This window comes from Crocodylus porosus, unplaced genomic scaffold, assembly GCF_001723895.1.
Source record: "Crocodylus porosus isolate Cpor-Errol unplaced genomic scaffold, CroPor_comp1, whole genome shotgun sequence".
NCBI classification, from domain to species: domain Eukaryota; kingdom Metazoa; phylum Chordata; order Crocodylia; family Crocodylidae; genus Crocodylus; species Crocodylus porosus.
Genome location: NW_017728948.1, coordinates 16,531,096 through 16,558,195, shown reverse-complemented (window position 1 = coordinate 16,558,195; position 27,100 = coordinate 16,531,096). Strand labels below are relative to the sequence as shown.

General features: G+C 41.6%; 1 protein-coding gene across 4 annotated transcripts in view; it reads right to left on the bottom strand.

The window, feature by feature from the left end:
- HTT (huntingtin) overlaps positions 1–27,100 on the bottom strand; it is a 154,886-nt gene that overhangs the window by 49,816 nt on the left and 77,970 nt on the right. For all 4 annotated transcript variants that reach the window (XM_019552983.1, XM_019552984.1, XM_019552985.1 and 1 more), the window contains 11 exons: positions 26,967–27,045; positions 26,679–26,840; positions 25,887–25,942; positions 24,860–25,008; positions 23,586–23,722; positions 20,833–20,949; positions 15,107–15,229; positions 14,117–14,352; positions 10,690–10,832; positions 4,219–4,426; positions 350–491 (listed from right to left, as the gene is read on the bottom strand). In XM_019552983.1, coding sequence (XP_019408528.1) covers positions 350–491; positions 4,219–4,426; positions 10,690–10,832; positions 14,117–14,352; positions 15,107–15,229; positions 20,833–20,949; positions 23,586–23,722; positions 24,860–25,008; positions 25,887–25,942; positions 26,679–26,840; positions 26,967–27,045 — 1,552 coding nt within the window. The remainder of the gene's footprint in view (positions 1–349; positions 492–4,218; positions 4,427–10,689; positions 10,833–14,116; positions 14,353–15,106; positions 15,230–20,832; positions 20,950–23,585; positions 23,723–24,859; positions 25,009–25,886; positions 25,943–26,678; positions 26,841–26,966; positions 27,046–27,100) is intronic.

Here is a 27,100-nt window from a genome sequence, read left to right as displayed (position 1 = left end):
ATTAATCTGTTACTTTAAAAGCATCCCTTTTTAGAGGCTCAAATTCACTGAAGACAGAGAAAATGCCTAAGGTGATGCATTTAGTATTTACAATAAACCATACTAATAATCATAATGAGAAAGACATAATAAGAAATCCATACTAAGAAAGAAGTAGCAGATTTCTACAGTGGCATCTGATATCTCAACATATTTGCTAGCTGCCCTGGAATTTTTTCACTTCTCCCCTATAGTGATTCACATTTAAAATAATCACCATATCCATATCAAATGACAAAAAACAGCCTGTCAACTGAACTAAGATTCCAAATGAAGTAAAAAAAAATTAAATTCAGTTCTAAAAACTTACAACATAGTCACAAAAAAGAATAAGCGCTCCTCTTCGTACAATCTCGCGATTGCACATGCCAAGTTTGGATTCTGAATCAGATTCATCACTGTCTCCAGATATCTGAGGACTGAGCAGTTTAGTACTGGAAAGACTGTGTCTCCTGCAGAAATACATTACATTTCACTGTTAAACTTTTTATAAGAACAAATACTTAAATTTTTCATTTTAAACACTTCTTCAGTTTGAAACAGATATTTTTCCCTTTGTATTAATTCTTTGTTCTCGTACAGAACATTATCACCCTTCTTGTTCAATATGTATTCCAAAGGGACTGCTAAAATCATCAACAGTGACACAATCAATATAACAACAAAATCTACCTCAAAATCTTCCTACCCCATCCAGTAAGAGCACTCAAGTACCTAATATAGAGAAACCCCCAACAGAGAAAATAGAGGCAACGTTTGTCATCTAAAGAAACAACAGGAATAAGTGGCAGAGGTTTAATTAACCCCTTCACTAATTCAGAACACTAAGTGTTCCTCTGCACTTAGTTAAGTATGGATGACAGCAGTGAGGTCTGCATCTGCCAGACAACACCCTGAATCCTATGATTAGGAAAAGATTTAATAATCATAGAACCATAGAAAATTAGGTTTGGAAAGGATCTCAAGAGGTCATCCAGGACAACCCAATGCTCAAAAACAGGACCACCCCCAACTATATCATCTCCCTCAAGGCTTTGTCTAGCCACGTCCTAAAAACTTCCAAGGATGAGATTCAAAAACCTGAGTAACTTATTCCAATGCTTTACTACCCTCCTAGTGAGAAAGTTTTTTTTGCCTAATATCTAACCTAAACTTCCCTTGCTGCAACTTGAGATTGTTGCTTCTTGTTCTCTCATCCTTCACCGCTGAGAAGAGCCCAGCTGAGGGTTAAGCAAAATATAGCCCACAAGCCAGATCTGGCCCGCAAACAGACTTAGTTCCTTGGCCAGGCGGGACTGAGGGACAATCTGGCCCATACCGTATCCTGCCACTTCCAGGCACGCAGTAAGGCTGGGGTGGCTCTGCAGCTGGACTCCATTTCTAGGCAGCCCAGGCTGCAGCAGTTCCTTCCAGCCCCATGGATACTGGCTGGGACTCATGCGAACAGCCCTGGCCCTGGCCCCTCCAACTGGAGTAGGCCAGCTCTGGACCAGCCAGGACCTGAGAGGACAGTCCTGGCCTTGGGCAGCTCCATGACTGGTGCAGATCAACCTGCCTACAATGAGTGGCAGCAGCACCCAGGCAGAAGCTGCTGCTAGGCACAGGGGAAAAGCAGCAGCTTCCCATCACTGCTGCTGGGCCCTTCCTGCAGCCACCCAAAGCCTGTGCCCAAGCTGCCTTGGGGCTCCGCTCCACTGCAGTCACCACTGCCACCAGCACCACCTATGAGCTGCTCAGTGGGGCAGTGGAGAGGAGCCACAGGGTAGCCCAGGTGCAGGCTCCAGGTAGCTGCAGCAAGAAGGGCTCAGCAGTGGCGCCCATGACAAGCAGCAGCTTCTCCCCAGCAGCTGCCACTGCTGCTGCTCATCATGGGTGGGTTGGTCCAGAGCACGTGAGGGGTGGGCTGGAGTCAGGCCGGTGCGTGCGGGTCCCAGCTGGTACTTGTCCTTATTGAACCTCTTGAGACTTCTTTTTATCCAATCCTCCAGTTTGTCAAGGTCTCTCCGAATCCTAGCCCTATCCTCCAGCATATCTACTACTCCCCCCCTACTACCCCTTCCAATTCCCCCTGCCCCCCCCCAGTCATCTGCAAACTTGCCGAGGGTGCCGTTCATCCCATTTGCAAGGTCACTGATGACTATATTAAACAAAGCCAGCCCCAAGACTGACCCTTGGGGCACTCCACTTGATACCAGCTGCTAACTAGGCATCTGACCCTGATGATCAAGCCAGCTTTCTAGCCACCTTAGAATACATTCATCCAACCCATACTCCCTTAGCATGCTGGTGAGAATGTTGTGGGAGACTGTATCAAATGCCTTGCTCAAGTCAAGGTACATCACAACCACTGCTCTTCCTGCATCCAAAGAGCCAGTCATCTTATACCAACAACTCTAGTATTCATCTAACAGAATATCAGTATAAATATCAAGCAGTGCATATTTGAAGTACTTAGAGGATAAAATAAGTTGCTAATACTATAAGCACAAAGGTTCTGGGATCTGACTGCCCCTACTTCAGCACGTGTCAAGTTATATTCAGAAGAGGTAGAGCCTCCTCCACTTAAATAGGATAAAATTGCGGTAGACTTTTCAGGAAGGGCCATTAATTATGGCATATTATCTGCTTTGTACTGAAACAGATTTTACTGGCCTAAAAGCACCCTGGCAAAACTGAGTCTATACTTTCACATACAAAGCACTTAGTGCATGCTTAACAGCTTGATATTTAAACTGATATTCTATTAGATTATTAGCAGACTGATTTTATTTTATTTTTAAATCTATTCCTAAGTGTAGGTCTTTGATCTTTTCTTTCACATACAGACCTCACTCCCATCATCCATACTACTGTCACGCAAAAGGTTCAGACAGTACATCAGTTACTCTTATAAAAATGTGTAACTTTATTATGTGGAAAAGTTACTACATGGGATGTTATATACCTGTTCCCCGAGTCCAGGGATGCTAAACATATGGCCCACAGGCCAGATGAAACCTACAAGGTGGGTCATCCATCCCACAAGACTTCTCACGTGCTGAACCACCCACCGCTGCAGGCTGGATTTGGCTCATGTACTGGGCTTGTCACCATGGTTACAAGGGTCCCAGCATCAGCAGCATTAATCCCCATAGCTGCCGTCTCAACATGGCTCTAGAACCCAGGGAGTTAATACCACTTGCACATCAACCACTTCCCCCTCCTTGCCCTCTGCCCAAAATCAGGATTGTTAGTCACCCCAATGACTAAAAATCAGCAGCAGGGGAAAAGAGGCAGCTAGCAGCAGCGCTGTTACCTCTCTGGATTCCAGAAACACACTAAAACAGAGGCTCAAGCAGCTGCAAGATTTAATGCCACTGCTGCCATTCCCAGAGCCAAACGAGTCTAGCACTCCTGTCCCAATCATTTTAAACCCCAGAGTAGGCATCTGCTCAGTGCAAACCAGCTTCCCTTCCACCTAGTAGCTAGGTACTATAACAGCACTTATTGCAGGCAGCTATAGACTGGAAGAGAAGGCAATATTTACTTCTTACTACAGAGTAAAAACTGGAATAAATTATTTCAGTTATTGTGCCATGCATCTATACCCACAGACTGAACTACTGCAATGTTTCTACTCTGATATATTAATATTCTAAGACTATGTGAAAACAAGCCAATTCTGAATAGAAGACTCACGCAGGTGCTGTTTACTGACTAAATTACCCTCTGTGATCTGCACTGGCTGACTACCAGGTAGAGGGAAAATTAAGATGCTGATTCTGATCTACAAGTACAAGTGCCCTGGAATCCAACTGCCCCTTCTTCAGTACATGTCAACAGCTGTATTCAAAAGTGGTGCAGTATCCTCCATTTGAACAGGAGAAATTTCTAGCAGAGCTTTCCAGAAGGGCCATCAATTATGGAGTTTAATGTCTGGCTTGTTCTGAAACAGATTTTACTGTCCTAAAAACATCCTGTAAAGACTGAGTCTATACTTCAACATGCCAAACTATTTCTGCTTGTAAAAATCTAAATAGCATGTCATTTAACAAGTTATAAGTTTATACAATGTTTTCTTTACCAACAGAGTTATACAGGCTACATAAAAAAAAACAACTTTGAACCAACTGCAATACCCAAGGATAACTTGAATCAGTCCTACAATTGCATACCCCAGATGTCATGAAACAGCCTTACTTTGGAGTCTGATGCACCTCAGACCACCAGCTGTAGTTGGTGTAATTGACGAGAAGAAGGATTTGACACCAGAGCAGTACCAAGGATGGATGCGTGGGAATCATGGCCTGAACAAGACCACTCAGGCTTTCAAGGGTATAAAAACTACCATCAGATCCATCTCCTGTAAAAAGCCTGGTGGCTGCTGCTGTGATTCTTCTGAATGTTCCTGAAAAAGAACAGAAGCATTAAAAGGGACAGTGAGCAAGCTAAAATTTGTAGTGAGAAGTATACATTTGTACTGAGAAGTATTCAAAATGACAATGAGTGGCTACTTCAAAATCCAGCTATGTCACTCACATGAGGGAGATAAATTGCCTGTATCCTTTCATCCTTTTTTGTCCCTACTGGGAAGGGGGCAGGGAGGAAGAAAAACAGAAGGGAGGTGCTCTGTTTGTGGGCCATTCCTGTAACAAAGGCCCCTTTTATCTGAAAATGAAAGCAAGAACAGGGGGGAAAGTATTTCTTAACTGCTTCTCAAATGCAGAATACAAGGTAAAAAACAGAAAAAGAAGGAGCTCTGCATGACCGCTCTGTCTGCAAGGCAAAGCATCAGAATGAAGCCACGTGGCTCCGGTGCACTGTGAACAAGCCAGAACTGCTCTGTATTGGGGTTGGAGTTGACTGTTCTCAGACAGAGAAATAACAAAATCCAGAACACGTTCCATGTATTTTGAAATTGCAGCATCATCCCTAAACTGCTGCTATCTCCACATATACTAATTTCACGTGCAGCAAGTGTGCCATCTAGTGATCTGGGAGGTAGTTAGCTGTATTCATCTGAAATCAGGCCAGAAGGCAGGGTAGAGAGGCACCTTATAGATTAACTAACTTAGAGACACTTCAGCTTTCATGAACCCAAACTCACTTCATCAGATAAAAATTTGGCTCACAAAAGCTTATATCACTGATTTCTTTGATCTACAAGATGCCCCTCTACCCACCTCCTATCTAGTGGCTTGCCTTGGTCATGAACATAGCTTCATGTTTTCCATTAGTTAAAAAGATGTCCTCAACTATGTCCACTGGCTTCCCAACTGTTTAAAATAACTTAATAAGAAGATTTAGCAACCGTAACCTGGCAGTTTCTAGTACTGTTATATATAACACACAAACAGCAGTCAGGACAATACACGGCCATAGCTCAACAATACTGTTTTGATAGTACTTTTCATGTTTCCCAGACAAAAACTGCAGGAAGAGGGAGCCATGGTCAATGATACCAAAAGCAAGTGTTACAAACTCATGACATCCAGCATTAAGTCTAAACTTAAAGCATGTTAAAGGCCTGGAAAACACAATTAAGACACGCAAATACCCTTCAGTGATGGTGTGCAACAACCATAAGTGTTGTAAGCAGGCAGCACCGGCAGGGACACACACACACAACAACTCTGCACCACTGTCACCACAATGCCTCACCTTGGTGGCCATGGCAGCATAGCACTCCCTCCAAATACTGTGTTACACAGAAGTCTGGAGGGGCATATGCCCTCCCATATTGCCTATGATGAATGCCCGCATGCCCTCTGTCCCACACGCTGGGAAGCTGGGGCCTGGAGATGGGGGGCAGCAGGTCAGGGGGTGGGGGCTGTGGGTCGCAGTGAAGGACAATTGCATAAGCAGGGCACCAGCATATCAGGGCTGCTCAGTGCCACAAAGAAGCGGGGGGCAACAGCTATAGCTGGGGATCTGCATCCTGGTGAGCGAAGGGGGCAGGGGAGCAAAACAAAACAGTGAAATGCCAAAATATATAGGTATTTAGAATTTATTCTGTTATAATTATTAAGGCACTGGTAGGCTTCCAAATTGCTTTAAAATAGTAAATATCAATAAAATATAGCGTTCAACTGGTATCTATATCCATCTGTTTTCATTTTAAAATTGCAGAAAATGTGGATTTGGGGGGGTTTAAAAATCAGAGAATTTTGGATGCATTTAAACAGGGAAAACCAGGATCCCTGGTTATGAGTGACAAATAGTACCCTTGCTCCTAAATAAAAAGATTTTGAGATTAGACTTCTCAACTGTGATGATTGCTTGGGTGCTTTAACATGCCCTGCTGTCAAGCTTCTAAGTCGTTATGTAAGAGAGTCATTCAAGGGCCAATTACACATATACACCTTAATACTACGCGTGAATAATTTCCACACTCTTTGAATAGGCAATAGGTAAGTTGTGAGGTTGCTAAACTTTGTTTCCCAATAGTGCAAACCAGGAAAAGCAAAGTAACAAGCAGTTAAGTAATTCAATACTATTTGCTCTCCAGACACAAGTTCTTAATTTCAACTTCAAGAATCTTAAGGCCCCAACATCCCACATCAAACAGGGCTACGAGGAGAAGCCAGAGGCAATGAATGCATGTTTCCCTCCAAGTGCTTAGAGAGACAGTATTAGAAATCCAGCTCAGAGAAAATCTCTCCTCTGGAAAATGGGACACTTTACACAGAAAGGCTCTAACCAACTCTTCCTTTCCAAGCCAAGCAGTAAGGGAAGTGTTAAGGCGAAAAGTGAGAAGCCTTAGGATGGTTTACTAGAAAGGAGTTTGATAAAAACTCTTAACCACCATGTGGGGAAAAGGAAAGGCTGGCAAGCAGAGTCAGGATAGGAATAAAGGGGAAACACAAAGCCCAAGAAATTGGCAATGGAGCTAGGAAGCAGGTCTGAGTAGACAAGCTCCTGCTAATCCAGTTGCTCCCAAGTGCTTGCTCCTGGGCCTACTGCACAAAAAACACAAGCTGTATGGCACCTGACCTGATCTCACCCCACACTTCCCAACCCCAGTTTCAAACAAGAGCACTGAGATTTTTCCATCATGGATGATTATGTTACTCTATTTCATAAATGTTTTAACAATTATTTGTCGATGAAAGCACCATAGAAAAAATTACTTGCTGTGAGCAGAAGAACATGACTTTCACAAGGGCCAGGAAGCCAGGCCTGCTGTGAAACCAGGAATGGAGATCAATAACTCAAGCTGAAACTCTTCCATCCTTTTCATTCACACCACTCCTTCTATACTTCACACTCTTGCAGTCTTGGTAATGGAGATGCAAGTTTGGCTCCCCTCCAGTAAACCAAAGTGAAGACTGTTAGAGAAGCAGCCACCAGAATATCAGAAGCAATACTCTCCAGCTCAGCTCTCCAATCTATCTTCCCATTCACTGTTAACAAGGGGGATTCAGAAAAGGCAAACAACTGAAGCTGAAGTTATCAAATCCTGTGACCTTACAATTCAACTATAAGGGCATCAGCCCGAAGCACTGAGCAGCTCCAGCATGCATCTATTAGGTGGAGTCCATTTACCCAAACATGTATGCTGTCAGAAGTTGTTTGGCTATAGGAACCCTCTGAAAAAGGAGAATGTTGAAGCAAATTTTCTAATGAAGTGGACAAATCACAGCAAAAGAATCTCTTAGGAAAGACTTCAAGAAATAAAACAGTAGCTAAGCACAGCTGCTCAGGTCGGGTTGCAAACATTAAGAGTGGCATGAAAGATTGTGCTAAAATACCTGGTACTTTTGTACACAAGCTATGCAATTCCTATTTTGGGCACAGGAAGCTACAGAACAGACAGGCTAAGTGACTTGCCCAAGACCACAAAAGAAATCTGCAGAGCACGAATCTGAACCCAAATCTCCCAAGTCCCAGATAAATGCCCCAACCACCCCATAGCACCATCCCTTTTCTGTCAATTGCTGAGGGACAAGAGGATGAACTGTTGATCAGGGATGATATTAGTGAAAAGATCAGTCAGGTCAGAAATGTATACATAGCCTTGAAGACCAAGACAACAACCTTGAATTTTATGGAAAGGGTGTGACCAAGAAAATGTAGACTCTGTGATTATGTCAAACAAGGAAGATGATTTTAAAATGACTCTGAATAAACTACACTAGGGCAATGTTATGGAGGCCCAAGGTGCAGGAATAAGAAATTACAAGACTGTCACTGTCACATCTCAATAGGTACCTTCTTTCTTTTCTGTACTGGTGGTAAAAAGGTATTTTTTTCTCTTCTGTGCTCACCCTGGTTTTGTTCACATAAGCAGGTTTAAACTACTCCAATTCTGTGAAAAAGTAATTGCTCCAAAGTTTTAAGTACATACACCTAAAAGGGTAAAAATCTTCAAAACTCCTAAGAATGGGGTCTGGAAGCACTTGTTGATAATCTACTGGAATACACGTAATGTTTTCGGGAACCAAACAGCGAACAGCAGCTAGTAAATAAATACCAGGCTAGTGCAGAGGCAATACAGAGGAGTCTCCTCTGTATGCTTGCCTGCTAAGGTGTTAATGGTTAACTGAAAGGAACACAATGCCTTTTTTGGCAACAGACATGAAAGTAAGGTTAGAAAAATTCAGTTGCAGATTAGGTAACTTTTCCTGCAGATTTAAAATTTAGGTATGACAGCACCAATTACTCCTAGACTGTTTAATATTTGGGTTTAGCTATGTTCTAAAGGCTTGTGGGACAGCACCATGCCAAAAGACAGGTACTTGCACTCTCTCTCTCTCAGGCCCTCAATATCTGCTCTACTGCAGTTCTTGGCAGCTCCCTCAGGTAGGGGACTAAAAGAGGCAAGAGAATATTTATCAGAGCCAAGAGAACATTTATCAGAATGGTTAGGAATAAGCTGGCATAGATTTCCACTCAGTGTAGCATGAGGAAAGACAGAAGCCAAGTTTATTAAGACCCCTCTCCTCATCTTGAAGAGCTACACATCCCAAGGTTTCTAGAAATTAAGAAAAAGTGAATGAGATTTGAGAATTTCCATCTCTCTGCCTGTATTAGAGCAGTGCTTAAAAGCCACAACCAGAGTGGGTGCCCATCTGTGCACAGTAAGATGTTATCACAAGTACAGATCTTGCTACCAACTAAATAGATAGGATAGACAAAGGGTGAGAGAAGTATGTGTCCCCCTACCAGTTTAAATCTCAACTATTGTGTCATTCACTTCCCAAGGGTAAAGCACTTATTCCAAACCAAGAGCTTGTATATGTGGTTATACAGAAACAGCTATTCTGGAACAAGTGCTCCCAATATGTTTGCACAGACAGAACCTACATGATTCACAAATGAACAGAACTAGGCTGAATGACCGGAGAAGGTAAGAGGCTGACAGGCATGAAGCCCTGCACATAGACAGAATTCAAGCACCTGGTAGAACCTCACTCAAAAAAAGTAAAATAAAAGGCCTCAAGATGCCCAAGGAGATATTGATAGCTCAAACCCCATAGAGCTGTCATAATCAGTACTTCAAAAATAGTACTTACCCCAGAGGAGGTACAGAGAAGAGACCCTTCTGAATAGAGAGAGGAACCCAGGATTCAGGCCCTTAGTTCTAAAGGAGAAACTCTGGGGTAGAGGAGGGATACTTTGCCTACCTTTTTGGGGGAGGGGGCTGAGCTGGCTCCAGGATATCCTCATCAGAAAACAAGGCAGACTGGTAAGACTGTGCAAGCCAGAGGAGCAGAGCATGTGTACCCCAGATGGTGGATCAGACCAAGCCGTCACAGGGAAGGGGATAGGAGACACGTGGAGCAGCTGCAGGTGGCTTAGGCTGATCTGTGCTAGCTGGCAATGCTCCAGGAGAAGCTCTGGTGCTACTGTGATCCCCTTAGGTCTGTGGGGAAACAGCATGTGGAACAGCAGGCTGGTGGCAGAACAAAGGCCATACTAAGCAGGAACCAGTCTGCTATGCTGCCAGGGGCCAGGTACTGCAGGCTGAAAATCAGAAGGAAAAAGGAAGGTCCTAGTAGCCAGAAATCAAAGAAAAAAGGGCAGAGAATGCAGAGAGAAGAAAGGCTGCAGCATCTAGCTGTGTAGACAGGAAATTAGAACTAGAGGCAAGAAGGCTTGTTCTCCTAGAGCTAATGTTCAAACACCTAATGAAAGGAATGCCTAGGACCACTTTTAAAACTGAACTGCCTTTCTAACCGCATGGCTGGAACTGAACTCCCAGATGTATTTGTATTTCTATACAATAATGGAAAGCTAAGGCAACCTTGGCAAGATTTTAACCTTATATTTGCAAGGCTTGTATTTAAAATCTTAGATGGCTTGGATGCCTGTAACAAGCCTCATTAGTTTGGGTGAAATATGGGAAACCCAGCCTGAGAGTTAGGAGAGTGATTGGCTTTTCTTAACTGGAATCTTTTAGACAATTAAAAGGAAGGTGTAAGTGGAAGAAAGTTATTCTTTCTAGAACAAACCAGAAATAATGGAGCACGGAAATGTCCTAGAAGGGGTACACACAAAACAAAATCTGAAAAGGCTGTCTGATGGAGACATGCAATATCCTGAAGAGGAGAGATCTTTTGTACATAGCCAGTATCCTCAACACAGACAAATTTTAAAACTCAAAACAACTGATTTAGAACAAGGAAGAATTTCCCTTATGCTACAAAACAACTTTTTTGAGATTATTACCTGATTTGAAGATATGTATAAGGCACATAAGCAGTGTGCCCAGCTCTTGGCAATAGAAAGTATGCTGCTGCTCATTCATCTCCACTTTCAACTGTTTATGTACAATGTCTTCCAGAAGAATGCCCACTAGCTGTAATAAGAACCTAGAAAGAACCAACACACACAGTAAGTACATAAAATTAACAGAAGTAAAATATCAATATAAACCAACTAGATCAACATGAACTGTTCCCTATGGAAGTTGTAAAAAGCAGTGAGAAAAAAAAGCCCTCAAAAGCACATGTGTATGTGTTTTCATATCTGTTCCAAGTTAGTATTTTCCTACTCAGTTAAACTTTGGAATGTGTCCCTGAAAAAATATTGCAGGATGTATTTTTAAATTGTTCTCCCCTAAATCTCTTTTCTTCCTCTGTCCCCAAGGATCATGTTCTTGGCTCCAGTCAAATTTATTTTTCAAAGCAGAATTTGATCAAAATTGCGGTGTTTTTTTCCCCCCTCAAAGTGAGAGGATGGCCCAAAGTCTTTGTTCTATAGCTTCCAATCTTTATCAAAATCACTGATAACCCATCTCATTAAAATTGCCCACCTTCCATTTAACATGAAGAAGACAACCTCTCAAGACATAAGAGGTGAAATGAGGCACTGAGACTAGACTATTACGACCAGTTTCCTACCTTACACAAAATCTTGCTCTCATCCCAGTTTGAGGGCCCCCAACACTGTACCACCAAGCACTACCATCTCCCCTGTGGCTTCCACATTCTTAGCAGGCAGCAGCATTAAATCACCTGAAGATGGCCAATGGAATAATCATTCAAAAGCCAAGGATGAAACTAAAAGCCTACCTGCCAAATCTCAAATTCACCCTGTACCATTCCTCAATTAGCATTTAAGGGTGCACGCAGATATAACACTCAAACTATCTCAAGAATATCACCGACTGGGAACTGGTTCACAAGAGTCACAACTGAGAGGTGCCCACACCTAAAAAGCCAAGGTTTCCAAGTAGAATAGTCTCCTTTTAGGTACTCCAGTGTTGCTAAGCTGCCACCAGGGGGTGGCAGATGGGCTTGGTAGTGAATACTAAGCCCATTTTGCCTTCCAGTGGCAAATGCCACAGTTTCCCCAATATTCCCTGAGCAAGGGAGAAAGACCCCCATTCGCTGGACACCAAGGAAAAGACAGACAGCCCACAACTGCAATTCTCCAGTCCCCCTGCTCACTAACACTAGGTTCAATAAAGACCATTCCTGCACTTTACCACCCAACTGGGGCTGCCCAGGAGTGTGCAGCATGGGGGGGAAGGGCTGCCTGGACCCCTGCTTCTGGGTTACTGAGAACTGGGTACCCTGGGACTGTCACAGTTTTCATAGCTTTTAAAAGACATTTTCCCAAGTCACTCATCAAGTTAACTTCATTCCTGGCAAAGTACCAGTTTGGTGCACCACAGGCAAATTTGGTAGTAAAGGGCTCGTTGGTTAGTTGTAGAAGATCTACCTGAATACCTGCTTCTCCCTTACCAGAAGGCTGGGCACTCCAGGGGGATGCCCAAGATCTCTTGCTCAGGCTACTGCCTTAATAAGACTTTCCTTAGGAGTGGCCAGGTGAGAAAATACCTGCTTCTGTGTTCCTGGAGTGCTGGGTACTTGGGACTGTCCAGGTTTCTGGGCATGCAGAAGCAGGGGTGTCCCCTCTACCCGCCTGGGCAACCCCCCAGTCTAAATCAGGCTGGGATGCCCCAAAGCCTAGTCAACTTCCACCAATGGAATGAGACTACCAAGCAGCTGGGGGAAAGTGCTATTTAAAAGCTAGGGAGGCATGAGGCAGCATTGCAGAGAATCCAACACCCCAGGAACCCAGAAGCAGGGGTACCTCCCCTCCCTGCACCACACCTGGTCACCCCCAACCCAAATCAGCCCAGGACAGCAGACCGGATCAAGTGCAGGGAATGCAGGTTGGGGCAACAGAGTTCTGGATGCATACTCAAGTAGTCAGCTGCCGTGCAAGGGTTGGGGCGGGATGAAAAGCAGCACAGCGTGAAGGACTGGCCAGATACTTGTGACAGTCTGGTGTCTGCATATAAACCTGAACTGGTTCAAGGAGGACTGTTTCAAGAGTATATCTGGATAAATAAGGAGGTTTAAACCATTCTAAATTGGCCTCTCTCTCCAAAGACCCAGTCTAAATGTAACTCCATCCTCACCCTTCACTGAAGGAAGGTGCAGGGAAATTGAACCCTACTCTTCTCATGAGTTTCTCAAACCTTCACTCAGGTGGTTAAAAATCTATCCTGATCCTTTTCCTCTACAGTTAAAACCAAAGTATTTTCAACTAACCCCATCCAAATTTTCTCACTTGCTTTGCTAAAGTCCTCCTCCTCGAGACAGTTCTTGATTCCAATTGTTTTAAAAAGGTAACCCTTTCTTTCATTTTCACAAGTAAAGAAAATAAGTCACTCAAGACATCCTGCCCATTTGTCACTTAAGTTCAAGTGTGGAACTGAATTAGGAGGAATCTCATGAGCCATTAAATCCATTCCCAGGAGTTTGCAAATAATCCTCAAACCACCACTTTAATCCGGCACAAACACCTGAAGTAACAAGAACCCCCCCAAACATGTAATAGGTTAAAAAAGAGGAAATACAGTGTCCATGATCTGCATGAAGAAGTTAGATAGTATTTGTTTAATGACTGCTATTGTCTTAAAATGCGTCCTGCCCTGCACTAGAGGAAGACAAAAGCCACCAGAGTTCATGCCAGTCTGATTTAAGGAATAAAATTCCTTCCTGACCCTAAATGTGGTAATCAGCATGACCCTGAGCAGAAGAGCAAGATCAAACATCAAAAAACCTCGAAAATTTCAAAACACCAGCAGAAGCATCAGTCAAAAACCAACAAAACAAAACAAAAAAAACCAGAATAACACCCCAGCTTTAGCTGTATTTAGCTGTAGTCAACAATCCAAAGGAAAGGGGAGGAATTCCTTACTGGCCCTTACTCTTGACAAGTAAAAATCCTGAAATTTAGGATTATCAGACACCTACACCACAAGACAGGTTAAGGCAAGTGAGAAAAAAGAGTCAGTTTCCAAGATGAAATTATAGTTCCACTGAAGTGACTTCAATGAGGTCAGGACTTCCCCTCCAGTTTCCTATAATGCCTGGCCTTATCAATTAAGCTTGCAAAAAAAAGACCAAAACAAAAGACATTTCTCATCCCCCCCCACCCCGCAACATGATATGCCCACCTGCAGCCCAGCCCACTCTACCCTACAAGCTCCTTTCCCAGCTTACCACCGCTCCTCATCTATACAAGTAACATTAAGAAGTTTCTGGATGCTGTCCAGTTACAACTGGTTATTTTTTTCCAATACTTAATACATCACCAAAAGTTATACAAAAGGCTATAAATTTAGCAGATAACATACCTGGAAAATGTCTCTTCAGGCATATACTTAGCCTGTTTCACCTCAGATTGGTCTTCAGGAGTGGACACATTCTCTCCATACCGTAGTCTGTCAATTGCTTGACGTGAGATTAAGTATGGGGAGAAGGAAAGCTCTTGAATACGAGACAGAACTATATCCTCTGTTGACTGAGAAATGAGAACTCTGAGGATAGCAAGGATTCCAGATATCCATAGCTGAACAGTGCTCACTGATGCCTAATCAAAAAAAAAAAAAAAAACACACACACAAGAAATTCAGCACTTTTCATTCTTTTAATGTCAACTGAAACTCAGACAGAGATACTGCAAGAATAATCTATCCTATACAACTCAAAAGAGGTTAGTTCAAAGCAGACGCATAACATTTAATTCTATTGACTTCTCACCTCCCAGAGCCTTGCTTCCCAGCAACTAGCTTAGACTTACAGTTCAGGAAAATCATGTCAGCTTTAAGAGCCCTTGATGCTCTGCAACTCAAGTGCAATTAGGGGAATGTACACTTCTGCAACACTTACTTTTGTGAAAAATGTTTCATTAAAACATACCTATCTTTCAAAAATGAAAGAAAGGGATTTTCGTCATTATACAAAAATGGGATTAAATTTTTACATGAGAGAAGATCTATAAACCAATCTATGGAATTCCTCTTATACAAGTAGGGAAACAATGCCCACCCATCCCCCTTCTCATCCTTGAATTACAGGGGGAAAATGGCCAACCCATAAGTATAACTTTCTGGCCAAACAGCTCCAGGTTGGTAACTTTACTAGAACTTGAATTCACTGGAACTACTAAAGTTAATTTGGTAACAAGAATTGGGAAAGGCTATACAAGTTGCAGAAGCTTATAATAATGCCTGCCACTATTCTGCCATGTTTGAAAGTATAGGATTGTCTTTTCCTTGATACACAAATCTCCATAAAGGGCAGTCATAAGTTTACATTGTTTAGCCACAATACTGATCACTCACCATTGTTTTGGGAGTAACAAACATACTCCTTAACAGCATGTCCACGGGACGGAGAGATGAAGGAGCCAAAATTTCAAACAAAGTGTTCAATACTCCCAAAGCTTCATGGGAATCTATGTGCATCTGTTTAAAAGAAAAAAAATGCAAAGTAGTCATATGAGCACTATTGAACACAACAGCAAAATTAGCATAACCAATTTTGTTCGCTTTCTTTTTTTTTTTTTTTTTTTAAAACGTGAAGTTTGTGTACATGCAATAAGACTATTTCAGGGGCAGAATCAAGAGAAATCAAAACCATTAAGTATTACATGAATAAATATAGCTGCATCCTTTAGTACACAGATCACCACCACCTTTAGGAATGTTTAAAGAAAAAAATATCATTTACATATATTTTATTACTATATAGAATCTTTGGGAAACTACTCAAAATTTAAGTTTTGGTTTTGATACCATCAAAGCAACAATGGGAAGGTATGCATTAAGGAACACCAACTTAAAATCTGCAGGTTGAAAGATAGTACGTTTAAACTCCTACTGCTAAATTTCATGGTTTTACAATTATACTTTTCTATTTTAAACAGCATCTCTTTGCTACAGCTATATGCAAAACCTATCCAAAAAGAGTCAGGAGAAACGGGGATTTTCTTCCTTTTCTCTCACTTATTGATCCTATGTGTTAAGTTAAAAATTGCTGTCCAGAAGACTTTTTTCAAGTTAACTGTGTTCTTCTTGCAGTTCAGATGTTCAGGAAGACTTCTATCCCCAATCATATATTGAAGCTATACTTTTGATTTTGAGATCAAAAAGGAAAGGAAGCCTCTCTTACAAGGCTTACACAGCATACCACAAACTCATCTGGATATTATATTCAGTTCTGGTCACCCATGTTCAATAAATTCTTCATAAATTCAAATGGAAAAGGTAACATAAGCCCTTCAAGACGAACAGGGGGACAGTGAGCCTGTTTCATAAATGAAAAATGTAGAAGAGCACAGCTTGTTTTAACCTCGCAAAATGGAAGCTGAGAGAAGTTATGGCTACTCACTACAAATACATCCGGGGAGGTAAACACTAGGAAAGGGGAAATACCCTTTTAAAATTACGGACAACAGCAGCACAGGAACAAATGGATACAACTAGGCTAAGAATAAGTTTATACTAGAAATCAGAAAATTTCTAATCACGATAGCTGAGAAATGAAGCACTGGAGACAAGAAACCTAACAAATTAAGATGGAGCTTGATATAGTTTATCAACAGAATTACAGAATGACACAAGAGGTCCCTATACCGTGCAGTTTTCACAGTCCGCACAGAAACTGAGATCCCAGATAGTCAAAAACTTGCAAAAGTCAAGAACCGACTAAAAGACTTATCTGCTGCTCACTGAGACTTCAGCCGGGCAAGTTATTCTGCTGTACTAGTTTATGAGTTTTCAGTGAGTTTTCCATATGGAAATGATGTCTGCCAACAACAAACAGTAAGGGTTGAATCTTTCAAGTTTTGCTGTAATCCTGGTCCTGGGAATACCTATATTCAATACCGCCATGTATAACTGCTAAAAAAAGGTTGAGAGTGAGCAACCAGGAAAGCAAACAAGAAACCTAAAAAGGTACCTCCCAGTCATTAAAAACACCACAGGGGCTAAGAAACAGTTTCAAGGTAATGGTGTTAATCAGTTTTTATTTACTTCCTCCCTTCATTAAAATGGCTTGTAAAATAGGCCACTGCACAACAGTTGACAAAAATATACAAAGCGACAGCAGCTACCTGGGCACTAAAAGGAATGGACACATTCTTAGCTGCCCAACTGAGCGCATCTACAAGTGCACTTGACTACAGAGTAGATAGCTGTCGAGTAAAGCGTCACCTCCTACACGTGGTGGTATTATGCTGCAGTAAACAAATTAACTCTGCCGTAAGACAGTACTATCTTACATCAGGGTAATTTACTGCGATAAGATACATGCATAGATGCTGACTGTGGGCATAAATTGTGCCTGGTCAGCCCAGACACACAGGGACCAGACTCCTGCCTAGCCACACAGCTCTGCACTTCAGCACTCTCCTGCCCCAGCCAGCCCCTCCGATATTGCCACACAGGACCCAACGCTGACCCCCCTCCATGCCCCCTGCCAGCCCAGGCCTGCTCTGCCATGGCTCAAATTGTTCCTGTCCTGGGCACACATGCAGACGTTGTACCTGGGCATAGTTTACTCTGGCTCAAACTATGCAAGAGTTGATTGCTTCACATTAACTGCACATGTAGACAGCCTCAGTAAATCTGAATACAAGCTGAAACACACAACTGACTGGACATATTTTGTCTTCTAACACTTTTTGCAGAAGCCTATAGTCTAGATTATGTTAATTTTTTCCCTTTCTACATAAAACAACTATACCCTTTCCAGGTCTCTTGTACAATACCCTTGTTTAACTAGGTGGCCTAACCAAGGTAAAAATTCAAGACCATCAAAGGAAGAAGTTTGCAGAAGGACCTAAGAGGACAGAGTATGTTCTTACGAATGAATATGGTATAAATCGAAGAAGCCTGGATTTCTCCTACTCTCCTAGGAAAAGGAACAGCCTCTAGAAAAGTTATTTTCATTGACAAGTCAGTTGAAAGAATAGTAAAAAACCAAGATAAAGTTTTCCAGGAAAGGAGAAGATTCCTTCAGGTGAAAAGGCACTAGTAAGTTTTTTCATGAGTTTAAAATATTCTGCAGTGGCTTAGAAGTACAGCTGATCATAATGTGACAGTTTGCTGGGACCACAAAACAAAAAACACCACAAACAAAAAAACCCTTTTCATAGGACCACACCACTGTCAGTAAGTTTTTCCATCAGATCCAGGATGGAATTTCAGGACAATCCTAAACAAAGGCCACTTTAAAACTACCTCAATATAAACTATGTTTTGGTAGCAGTGATAGTCCACAAAACATGCAGGAGAAGTACATCGCTGATGATATCTTTTACTGCACAGTTGGGAGAGATTTTAGACATGCTTCTGAGATCTGAAGTGCTAGATGGAGCTGGCTATATTTGCTCTCTCAGAGATGAGGCTCTGGGTCTGGGCACACAGCTGGAAAACTTTAGTACAGGGTTCAGTAAGGTAGCATAAATCCAGAGTTTATGTATGCTGTGAATTGCTTCTCCCAAGGTGCAGTATCCTGCATTCAAGAGATACAAAGAAGATATATTTTTAAATACCAGTCCTCTTTTTGGAGTCCTTTGATGGAACCCTCTCTAATGAAGTCTCGCTGAGTCACCCAGAGAGGTCACAACTTTGGTCTGGGAAACAGGTAGACAAGGAGTTGGCTTCCTCCTCAGAAAGAATAATTCTGGTCTGCAATATCAGTTCTAGTGCCAGGTCAAGTGGTGATAAAGCTGATTTAGAAGTCACTTTTCAAACTGAAGATGACCATCAGATAAGACTTCAAGACCTAGCCAGAAACAGAATCTCTAATGATACTATAAGGGTTTGATATCTGCGAAAGCCGAATCTTCAGCCTAGATAACAAGCACAACATAGTTGCAGTACCAATGTGGTACAGTCATTGTGGGATAAATGAACTGTTGTTTCACCTGGCTCTGCCCTGTCCCAGCAAAAAAAAAAAGCTCTAAGTTATGAACCCTGATAGATAAGTTTGAGGTAAGTCTATAAGTAAGAGTGGACAAAGCTCCTTAGCTCCCAATTCCCTCTCAAGTGACAAAAACCATAAAGATCCAAGGTCAAGTGAGTAAGGGACAGAATGAAAACTGGAAGTTAAGTTAGTTTGCTGCTGAAAAGCAGCAAAAGGGCATGTCTCCATGGTTATGTAGGAAAAAAGGCTATTGCTGAGCCATCTTCACTCACACTAACCGCTAGTCTCAGGTGCTCTCAGATAGAAGGGGCTTATTTTGCCTGTAGCAGACCTGGGTATATCTCCTTGGCCTTTTTCCTGACCTCAGAATGACCTGGGGTTCCTCTGATAGAGCAAGTAGAAGGCTCACAAGACATGTCAAGGATAACCTAGGGTTCTTCACAGTAGCAAGGGTCAGGAATGAATGCTGAGTTTGCAAGACTCCAGACAGGTGATCATCCAGCCTCCTCTTGAATTTGCCCAAGGTAGGGGTGAGGACCACTTCCCCAGGAAGTTGGTTCCAGTTTTTGGCCACCCCAACTGTGAAAAATTGCCTTCTGATCTCTAACCTAAACCTATTCTCCATCAGCTTATTACCACTGTTCCTTGTCACCCCAGGTGGTGCTGGGGAGAAAACCTATTTGCTGTTGATCTCCCCTGATGAGTTTGTAGGCAGCCACCAGGTCCCCCCTCAGCCTCCTCTTGCTGAGGCTGAACAGGTTCAGGTCCCTCAGTCTCTCCACATAGGGCCTGTCCTGCTGCCCTCTCACCAAGTGGGTGGCCCTCCTCTGAACCCTCTCCAGGCTGGCCACATCCTTTTTAAAGTGTGGCACCCACTACTGGATGCAGTATTCCAACTGCAGCCTGACCAGGGTCGCATAGAGTGTCACATAGAGGGGGAGTATCACCTCTCTAGACCAGCTTGAGATGCATCTTTGGATGCACGACAAGATAAGGCTGACCTTGCTGGCTGTGGTCTGGCATTGGCGGCTCATGTTCATCTTGGAGTCAATAATGATTCCAAGATCCTGTTCTACCTCTGTGCTTTCAAGGGAGGAACTCCCCAGCCTGTATGTATGCTGTGAATTGCTTCTCCAAAGGTGCAGTATCTTGCATTTATCTACGTTGAACCCCATCCTATTCTCGTCTGGCCACTTTTGTAGTCTGCCTAAATCTAGTTGCAGCCTCCTTCTCCCTTCAAGTGTGTCCACCTCGCCCCACATCTTAGTGTCATCAGCAAACGTGGACAGCATGCTTTCCACCCCTTCATCCAATTCACTGATGAAGATGTTAAACAGTGCGGGCCCGAGGACTGAGCCCTGGGGTACCCCACTGCTCACATCTCGCCAGACTAGGCAAGAGATAGAAGCCATCTGGGCTTCCAGCACACAATTTCAATTTTGCATTATTGTTTTTCAAAGTTCTTTTTGAAAATGAGCAACATACAAAATAGCATAGTTATGTGCCTCTCCCACAGGAAAATAAAAGAGCAAGCATGCCTATCATTTACTAGCATGGTAAAGCTACATAATGGACAGTTCTTGAAGACAGGTAATTTAGAATCCTCCATAATGAACAGTAGGCAGATGAGAAAAAGACAAAGAAAACAAGACTTATGAACACCAACAGGCAAAAAAAACCCCAAGTCTAATTCTGCTAACACTGAGAAGTAAACTGAAGCTACATCATACGGTTAAGAAGAAAATGAGCATAGCAGGTGTTATATTTCTCAACACTGATGTAAGAAAGGATGTCTTTAGTAGGTTGGTTCTATATCTTTTAAACTCGTACTTACCATGGCCAACAGCAGCAACGCCACCCCTGCCTCTCAGTCACACACATGCACATGTGCATTATCACCCCTCTCCCCCAACTCCCCAGGTACTACAGCTGAAAAAGATTATGGTCTTGTATGTCTGGGTAAAATAAGCCTGTTTAGAGTGAAACCTGAGGGCAAGTCGCACCATATCTTGAACAGAGATGCACTTACTGACAGAGAAGTCTATGTTATTATACTATATACAAGTTACTTTACCTTTACCTGCAAAGTTTGAAACATTGTTTTCATATTATAAAATTAGAAAAGCTGGACAATAACCTGTTGCTTTGCAAGCATTGGAAGAATAATGTCTGCTATTTGCCGGGACAGCCTTTTCCATTTGTCTTCATTCTCTTTGTGACACTGCTGCAGTACTAGGATGAACATCTCCAGCACCTGAAGAAAATCAGCAAGGGGACACATCAATAAAAATGCCATACACTTTATTTAAATATTATAATTGGAAGAGAACAAAACAAATTATGAGATGTTTCAGAAAGGTGATTTATCATGTTAAATCTTAAAACCCTAGAAAGAGAAGACATGACTGGAGAGAATAAACTACAAAACAGTGAAAAGGTTCTGGATGACATTTAAAAAACACCTTCTTCCATTATTAAATTCTGATAAAATAACCATTTCCAGTATCTTTTACATACTGTACTTAAAAAAAATAAAAGCAGTAGAGCTCAACCTACAGTCAGTTCAAGACAGGTCTGGCTCTCTGGGCCATGTCATCCAGCCCATGTCACGGTGGGCAGGCAGTGGTGGGATCCCACGTGAGGTGGCAGGCGTGTGGTAACAGCTTTAAATTGATGAGGCTCCTTAAACCATGGCAATTCTCACTGTAACTGCTCCCCCCTCCCACCAAATTTCTGGATCCATGCGTTTGGGCTGCAGGGTCAGTCTCCAGCCAGATCTGACATGCAGCATCCAGCCTAATCTGGCTCATGGGGTTTACAGGTTGATTACCATTGAATTAAGAGCAATTGTTCTGCTTTTTAAATCCATGGTTCTTCTCAAGTAGTTACTCCAACAGTAAGACAGTAGGAGATGTAAAGGCATGATTAAACAGCAAAAAACCCCAAAACAGATATATGGTTGGGGACTCTTCACATATCAGAAGGGGATCTGGCTCACACCTCTTATACCCTTAACTGTATTAATGTTTACAATGCTAATCATTTCACATTCTGAATGGACATTTTCTCATTACATGAAATTGCTCTAAACACTTTATTACTCAAGATGAAAATCAAAAATAATGGCAAAGTACAATCCAACTGCAGAAACTAAATCTCTACCTGAACCCTGGCATATTTCTAGCAAATTCTATACCTGAACTACATTAGAAAGAGTTCTCTTTCCAATTGTTCTCAAAAAAGGTACACTGATCATTAACATGTACAAGAACAACATTCCAAAACTAGATGAATTTCAACTAAAAAAAGTGGTAGGGCAGGGTGGCACCTTGGAGGCTGTTAATTTAATTTCAGAGAGGTATGAGCTTTTGTAGCCAATCTACTTCAGTCGATCTCAGCCTCCTTAAACTCAAACACCTGCTCTTATGTTTCTGTAGTCACAAAATGAGTGAAACCTAATAGAGCAATTACTCTGTGGCAAATAACTCAAAAACAATGCAACATGTCACTACAGATAAAAGGGACTTGGGGGTCAGGATTGACCACAAGATGAACATGAGCCTTCAGTGTGATGCTGCGGCTAGTAAAGCGAGCAAAAAGCTGGCTTGCATCCATTGATGCTTCTCAAGTAAATCCCGGGACGTCATTCTCCCGCTGTACTTGGCCTTGGTGAGGCTGCAGCTGGAGTACTGCATCCAGTTTTGGGCTCTGCAATTCAAAAGGGATGTGGAGAAGCTTGAGAGGGTGCAGAGGAGACCCACACGCACGATCAGAGGTCAGGAAAACAGACCTTAACATGAGTGGCTGAGAGCCATGGGGCTCTTCAGCCTGGAAAAGCGCAGGCTCAGGGTGATCCGGTGGCCACCTATAACTTTACTGGGGTGCTCATCAGGATCTGGGGGAGCATCTGTTCACCAGAGCACCATAAGGGATGACAAGATTAAAGAGTCACAAACTCCACTGTGATCGATTCATGCTGGACATAAGAAAGAACTTCTTCACTGTCCGAGCCTGCAAGGTTTGAAATAGACTGCCACCGGAGGTGGTTCAAGCACCCACTTCGAACACCTTCAGAACACATTTGGATGCTTATCTTGCTGGGATCCTATGATCCCTGCTGACTTCCTGCCCCTGGGGCAGGGGCTGGACTAGATGATCATGGCACCCTGGTTAAGAATCACTAGTTTAAATTCCACTACATGCTATGAACAAATTACCATATTTACCTGAATCCAAAATATCCCCAATTTAAGATGACCACCCAATAATTATTAGTTTTCCATGTACAAAATCTAAGTTTGTTATAATTTTCCACATACAGACTAAATTGGAGGATTTTCTTAAATTCATCCCCACCAGAACTGCAGCAGGGAAAGTAGTGGAGCATCAGGGAGCAGGTGATGGGGGAGGCAGTAAAAGGAGCAGTGGGGGACAGGTGGTAGGGGGCAGGTTATGTGGAGAGGCAGTAGTTTAGAAGTGGGGGGCAGATATCTTGCCCCTGATGCTTATCCCCCACCTTGTGCCTGCCCCCCTTCCGTCTCCACCTTGTACCTGCCCCACTACTGTCCCCCCCCACCACACAACCTGCCCCCTCCTGATCTGCCTCCTCCATCCTTGAAGCCTCTTCCCCCTCCCTAGCCATTTACCTTTGCTCCATGCTAGCAAGTGCCATTCTTACTCCAGCCTGGGGCATGGAGCACAGCCCCAGTCAAAAAACAGCATACTTCATCCTACTGTGTCAGAAAACTTCCAATACAATACCCAACTACTGAAGATTCATGCAGAATAGAGAAAAGGTTGCTGAAAGATTTTTAGTATGGCCAGCCTAAACTATAATACATACCACAAATCATACACAATATTAGGTTTGTCTTTATCCTCTTATCTCACCTGATGGTATTGGATGAGTCTCAGTAACATTGACACTACCACTTCTTTCTGTGTGTCTAGTTCTCTTCCAGCATCAGCTTTATTTGCTCCTCTTAATACAAAGAGATCATGGACAATGGGTTGCAGAGCTGGTATAGCTAAAAAGAAAAATATTCACAAATTTCATATATTCAGTAGTATATGCAAAAGATGCAACAGAAAATTCTAGTCCTTTGACTCCCGCACAACTTTTCTGCTATTAGTGGTCAACATGCTAGTGACAAGCTACTATAAATGCCTGAGGAAAAAAATAAAAAACCTATGTAAGTACTATAACTCTTGTTCCTTAACCCCTATTAAAGCAGAAACCAAGTCGCAGGCATATCTGGCCATTACTGCTAGTATTAAATGTGTTTTAGAAAGGTGCACCTTTTCTCAGGACAATCTACACAAGCTTCCCTGAAATCTCTAGAATAAGGTTTTCCATATTCTTTTTCCAAAAGTAAGAAACATTTTTGTGGTAATTTACTATTCAAATAACAAGCAAGCCCTAAATAAACAGCATTCTTGGTTTTTAGTCATTTCAAATCAGATTCCTAAAAAACCTCTACGTACCTTAAGAAGAAATTATGTGTTTCAATAGCCTTTACATCATATTGTGTGTATACACAAACATTTTAAATAAATTTATTTGTTTTATAGACAGCTAGACAGACACACACTCTTTAAATGTGTAATTTTACAAAGATTTGAAGAAAAACATTTAAATCCAATTTCTAATCTGCCTTTGTCCTGCTTGCTTTGTATTGTAAAGAGCTGACAAAAGAATTATGTTGAATATTTAATAGGCAATACCCTTGCAACAAACTAAGAGCTGCCTGTTTAAACCAAACATTAAGACAGATACTATTAAATTCAAAGAATTTATGAGAAAGCAAGAGACACTAAACAAGTACTTGGTAGAAAAAAAGACAGATGATACACAAGACTCTCCCTCACTGCTCAAGCATGCTGTAAATTTATAAACTCCTTGTACTTAAAGTAATTCAAGTAGAAATTGCCAATTACATATAAATGTGACAAATTTTATTAGAAGCAAATATACTTATTTTTAAAGAGTTACACTGATACTATTTTAATGTGTGAAAAAAGGTTAAGAGTACAACAAGAAAACTAAGAAAACTAAACAAAAATGTTTTCTGGACTGATCAGTATACACCCAGATTTCCTTAGCACTTTGTGTTTAATTATTAGTGAATTAGCATCAGATCCACTATTTTATTTTTTAAACTTACCATGTGTAACAGCTTTCCTTCCACTGGCCATGATACCATCACATAGCTGAATGATCTTTGGAATTCCTATTATCTGCTTGGAGTGATACCGCTCATAAGACAATAATACCAAGAAGAAAAAGATATTAGGAATAATTGCTTCAGACTCCCTTGGAAAAAAAAGAAAAGAAAAGAAAAAAGGTGTCAATACACAAAACCTTTTATTTGATACATACAAGCAAGCCCTACCTCAGAAGAATGATAAACATTTATGGTTTTATAGAAACATCATGAACAGTCTGTTCATGTATTCAGTTGTTTGTACCTCTTAAAAAAATAGTATTTAAAAATTATTTTTCTGAATTTCTCAATAGTAGTTCAGTTACTAAAAAATTCCATTCATATAAATACCAGAACTAATGCATGTGTGCACACAATCAGTCCCGTGTCCACTGCCGATGCACAGATCTGGGTGGGACATGTGCCCCACCCCATGCATCACCTATGCCGCCCCCACCCTACAGACTTACCTGTGGGAAACTGCTCTCCAGGCTGCCTGGCTGTGATGTGCATGTGTGCACTCATATGCACATGGTGCCCCACCCCCGTCAGACAGCCCTCCTCCCACACCTCTCAGCCCCAAGCAGCCTCTTGCAGGCTGGAACTCTGCTAGCCTGCAAGGGGAAACCCATAGTTTCCCATGTTTTTCTCCTTTAAAGGAGAATCCACTTTTTAAATTTGTTGATCCATTTTTAAACTTTGTTTGCAACCCTTTCCTATATTGCGATCCACTTTTGGGTCATGACCCATGGGTTGAAAAACTCTGTCTTAGAAGCTTTGTAGAAATATGTAGTAACCCGTGATCTGTACTGTAGATGCCAAGGGTAGATTTGCACCTTGTAGACTAAATGAATGTAAAACAAGAGACCTCTCTCTATACTACAGATGACACAGTAATGCAAACCGCACCAAGGCACACAAAGTACAGCTTTGTATAGCGTTATGCATCATATTTATGAATATTATTTGCCAAATTGATATCCCATACCTGAACTGTCCTACTTCAATGTATTCAAACTGCTTTAGCACAAATCCAATGAACACCTACAAAGGATAGAAGCAAGCATCAAGAACTGCATACAGCAAACAAAAACACGTCTCACTAATTTCTATCTAAAAGCACTAAGGAAAAAACATAAGGAAACCAAAAAGCACCAGTTTGCACAGGGCCCTGGGACATGTCTTGAAGGCACAGTCCTACACAAGTATCTAGGTAATGCTTTTTCCTTTATAACAAAAATCATTTTAGTGGAGTCAGCTCTGCTACTTATTAACATAGCGTTTACAAGCTAAGCTCCAAACAGGAAAATTCTGTGAACCAGAAGAGAGCCAAGCATTTTCAGTGGTTAAATCAATCATCAGCTTTATCTATTTCAACTAAATAGAAAGTAATACTGATAACCATTTTTCCTTTGTGCATTTACAACACATACTTGTTTATCAAAGCTCATTTCATGCAATCATTTGGTGTTATCTACATGCCATTCCCTCTCTGAAGTTTGATAAAATGTTTATAAAATTAATGTTTTTGGAGATTTAAAAAACATTCACCCATTTACTACTGTATAATAGCCAGAAAGTGAACTTGATGAGAAAGATCATAAAAATTTTCACAAGGTGAAGATTTCATAAAATTCCATCATAAATCCCTGTTTTTGAAAATGATGCTCCTATTGATAGGACAAGTATTATGCATCTTCCTTTAAATAATTAAACATTTTAACCTAGCAATGACCCTTTAACCTACTAAAAACTGGCAAAAATGAAAGGAGTAACTAACCTGATCTGAATCCAGAAGACAGTAGTTAACGCGTAGTTGAACCAGTTGTGCAAGGAGGTCTAAAACCTGCCTCTGCAGCTGTACAGATGTTGTTGTAGTGTACTGCTTTAAAGCTTTTATGACAAGAGGTTCAAATAAGCGGATGTGATTGTGAATAGCATTCTATAAAAAAGAAAATAAAAGGTTAAAAGGCACCTCTCATTTTTATAGTATTCCAGTTCAAAGTAAAACTGCTGAATAACTAAATTTGGATGGAAAGAAAAAAAAAAATGTATACATTTTAATTACCTTGTCAGCACGATGTTTTGTTACACTTGAAATGCTAGTTTTCAGTTGTGTTGAAACTTTCTGCAGTACATCAAACCATCTATTAAAACAGAGTAGAACAAAAGAAAAAGCTTGAGAAGCTTCACATGAACACA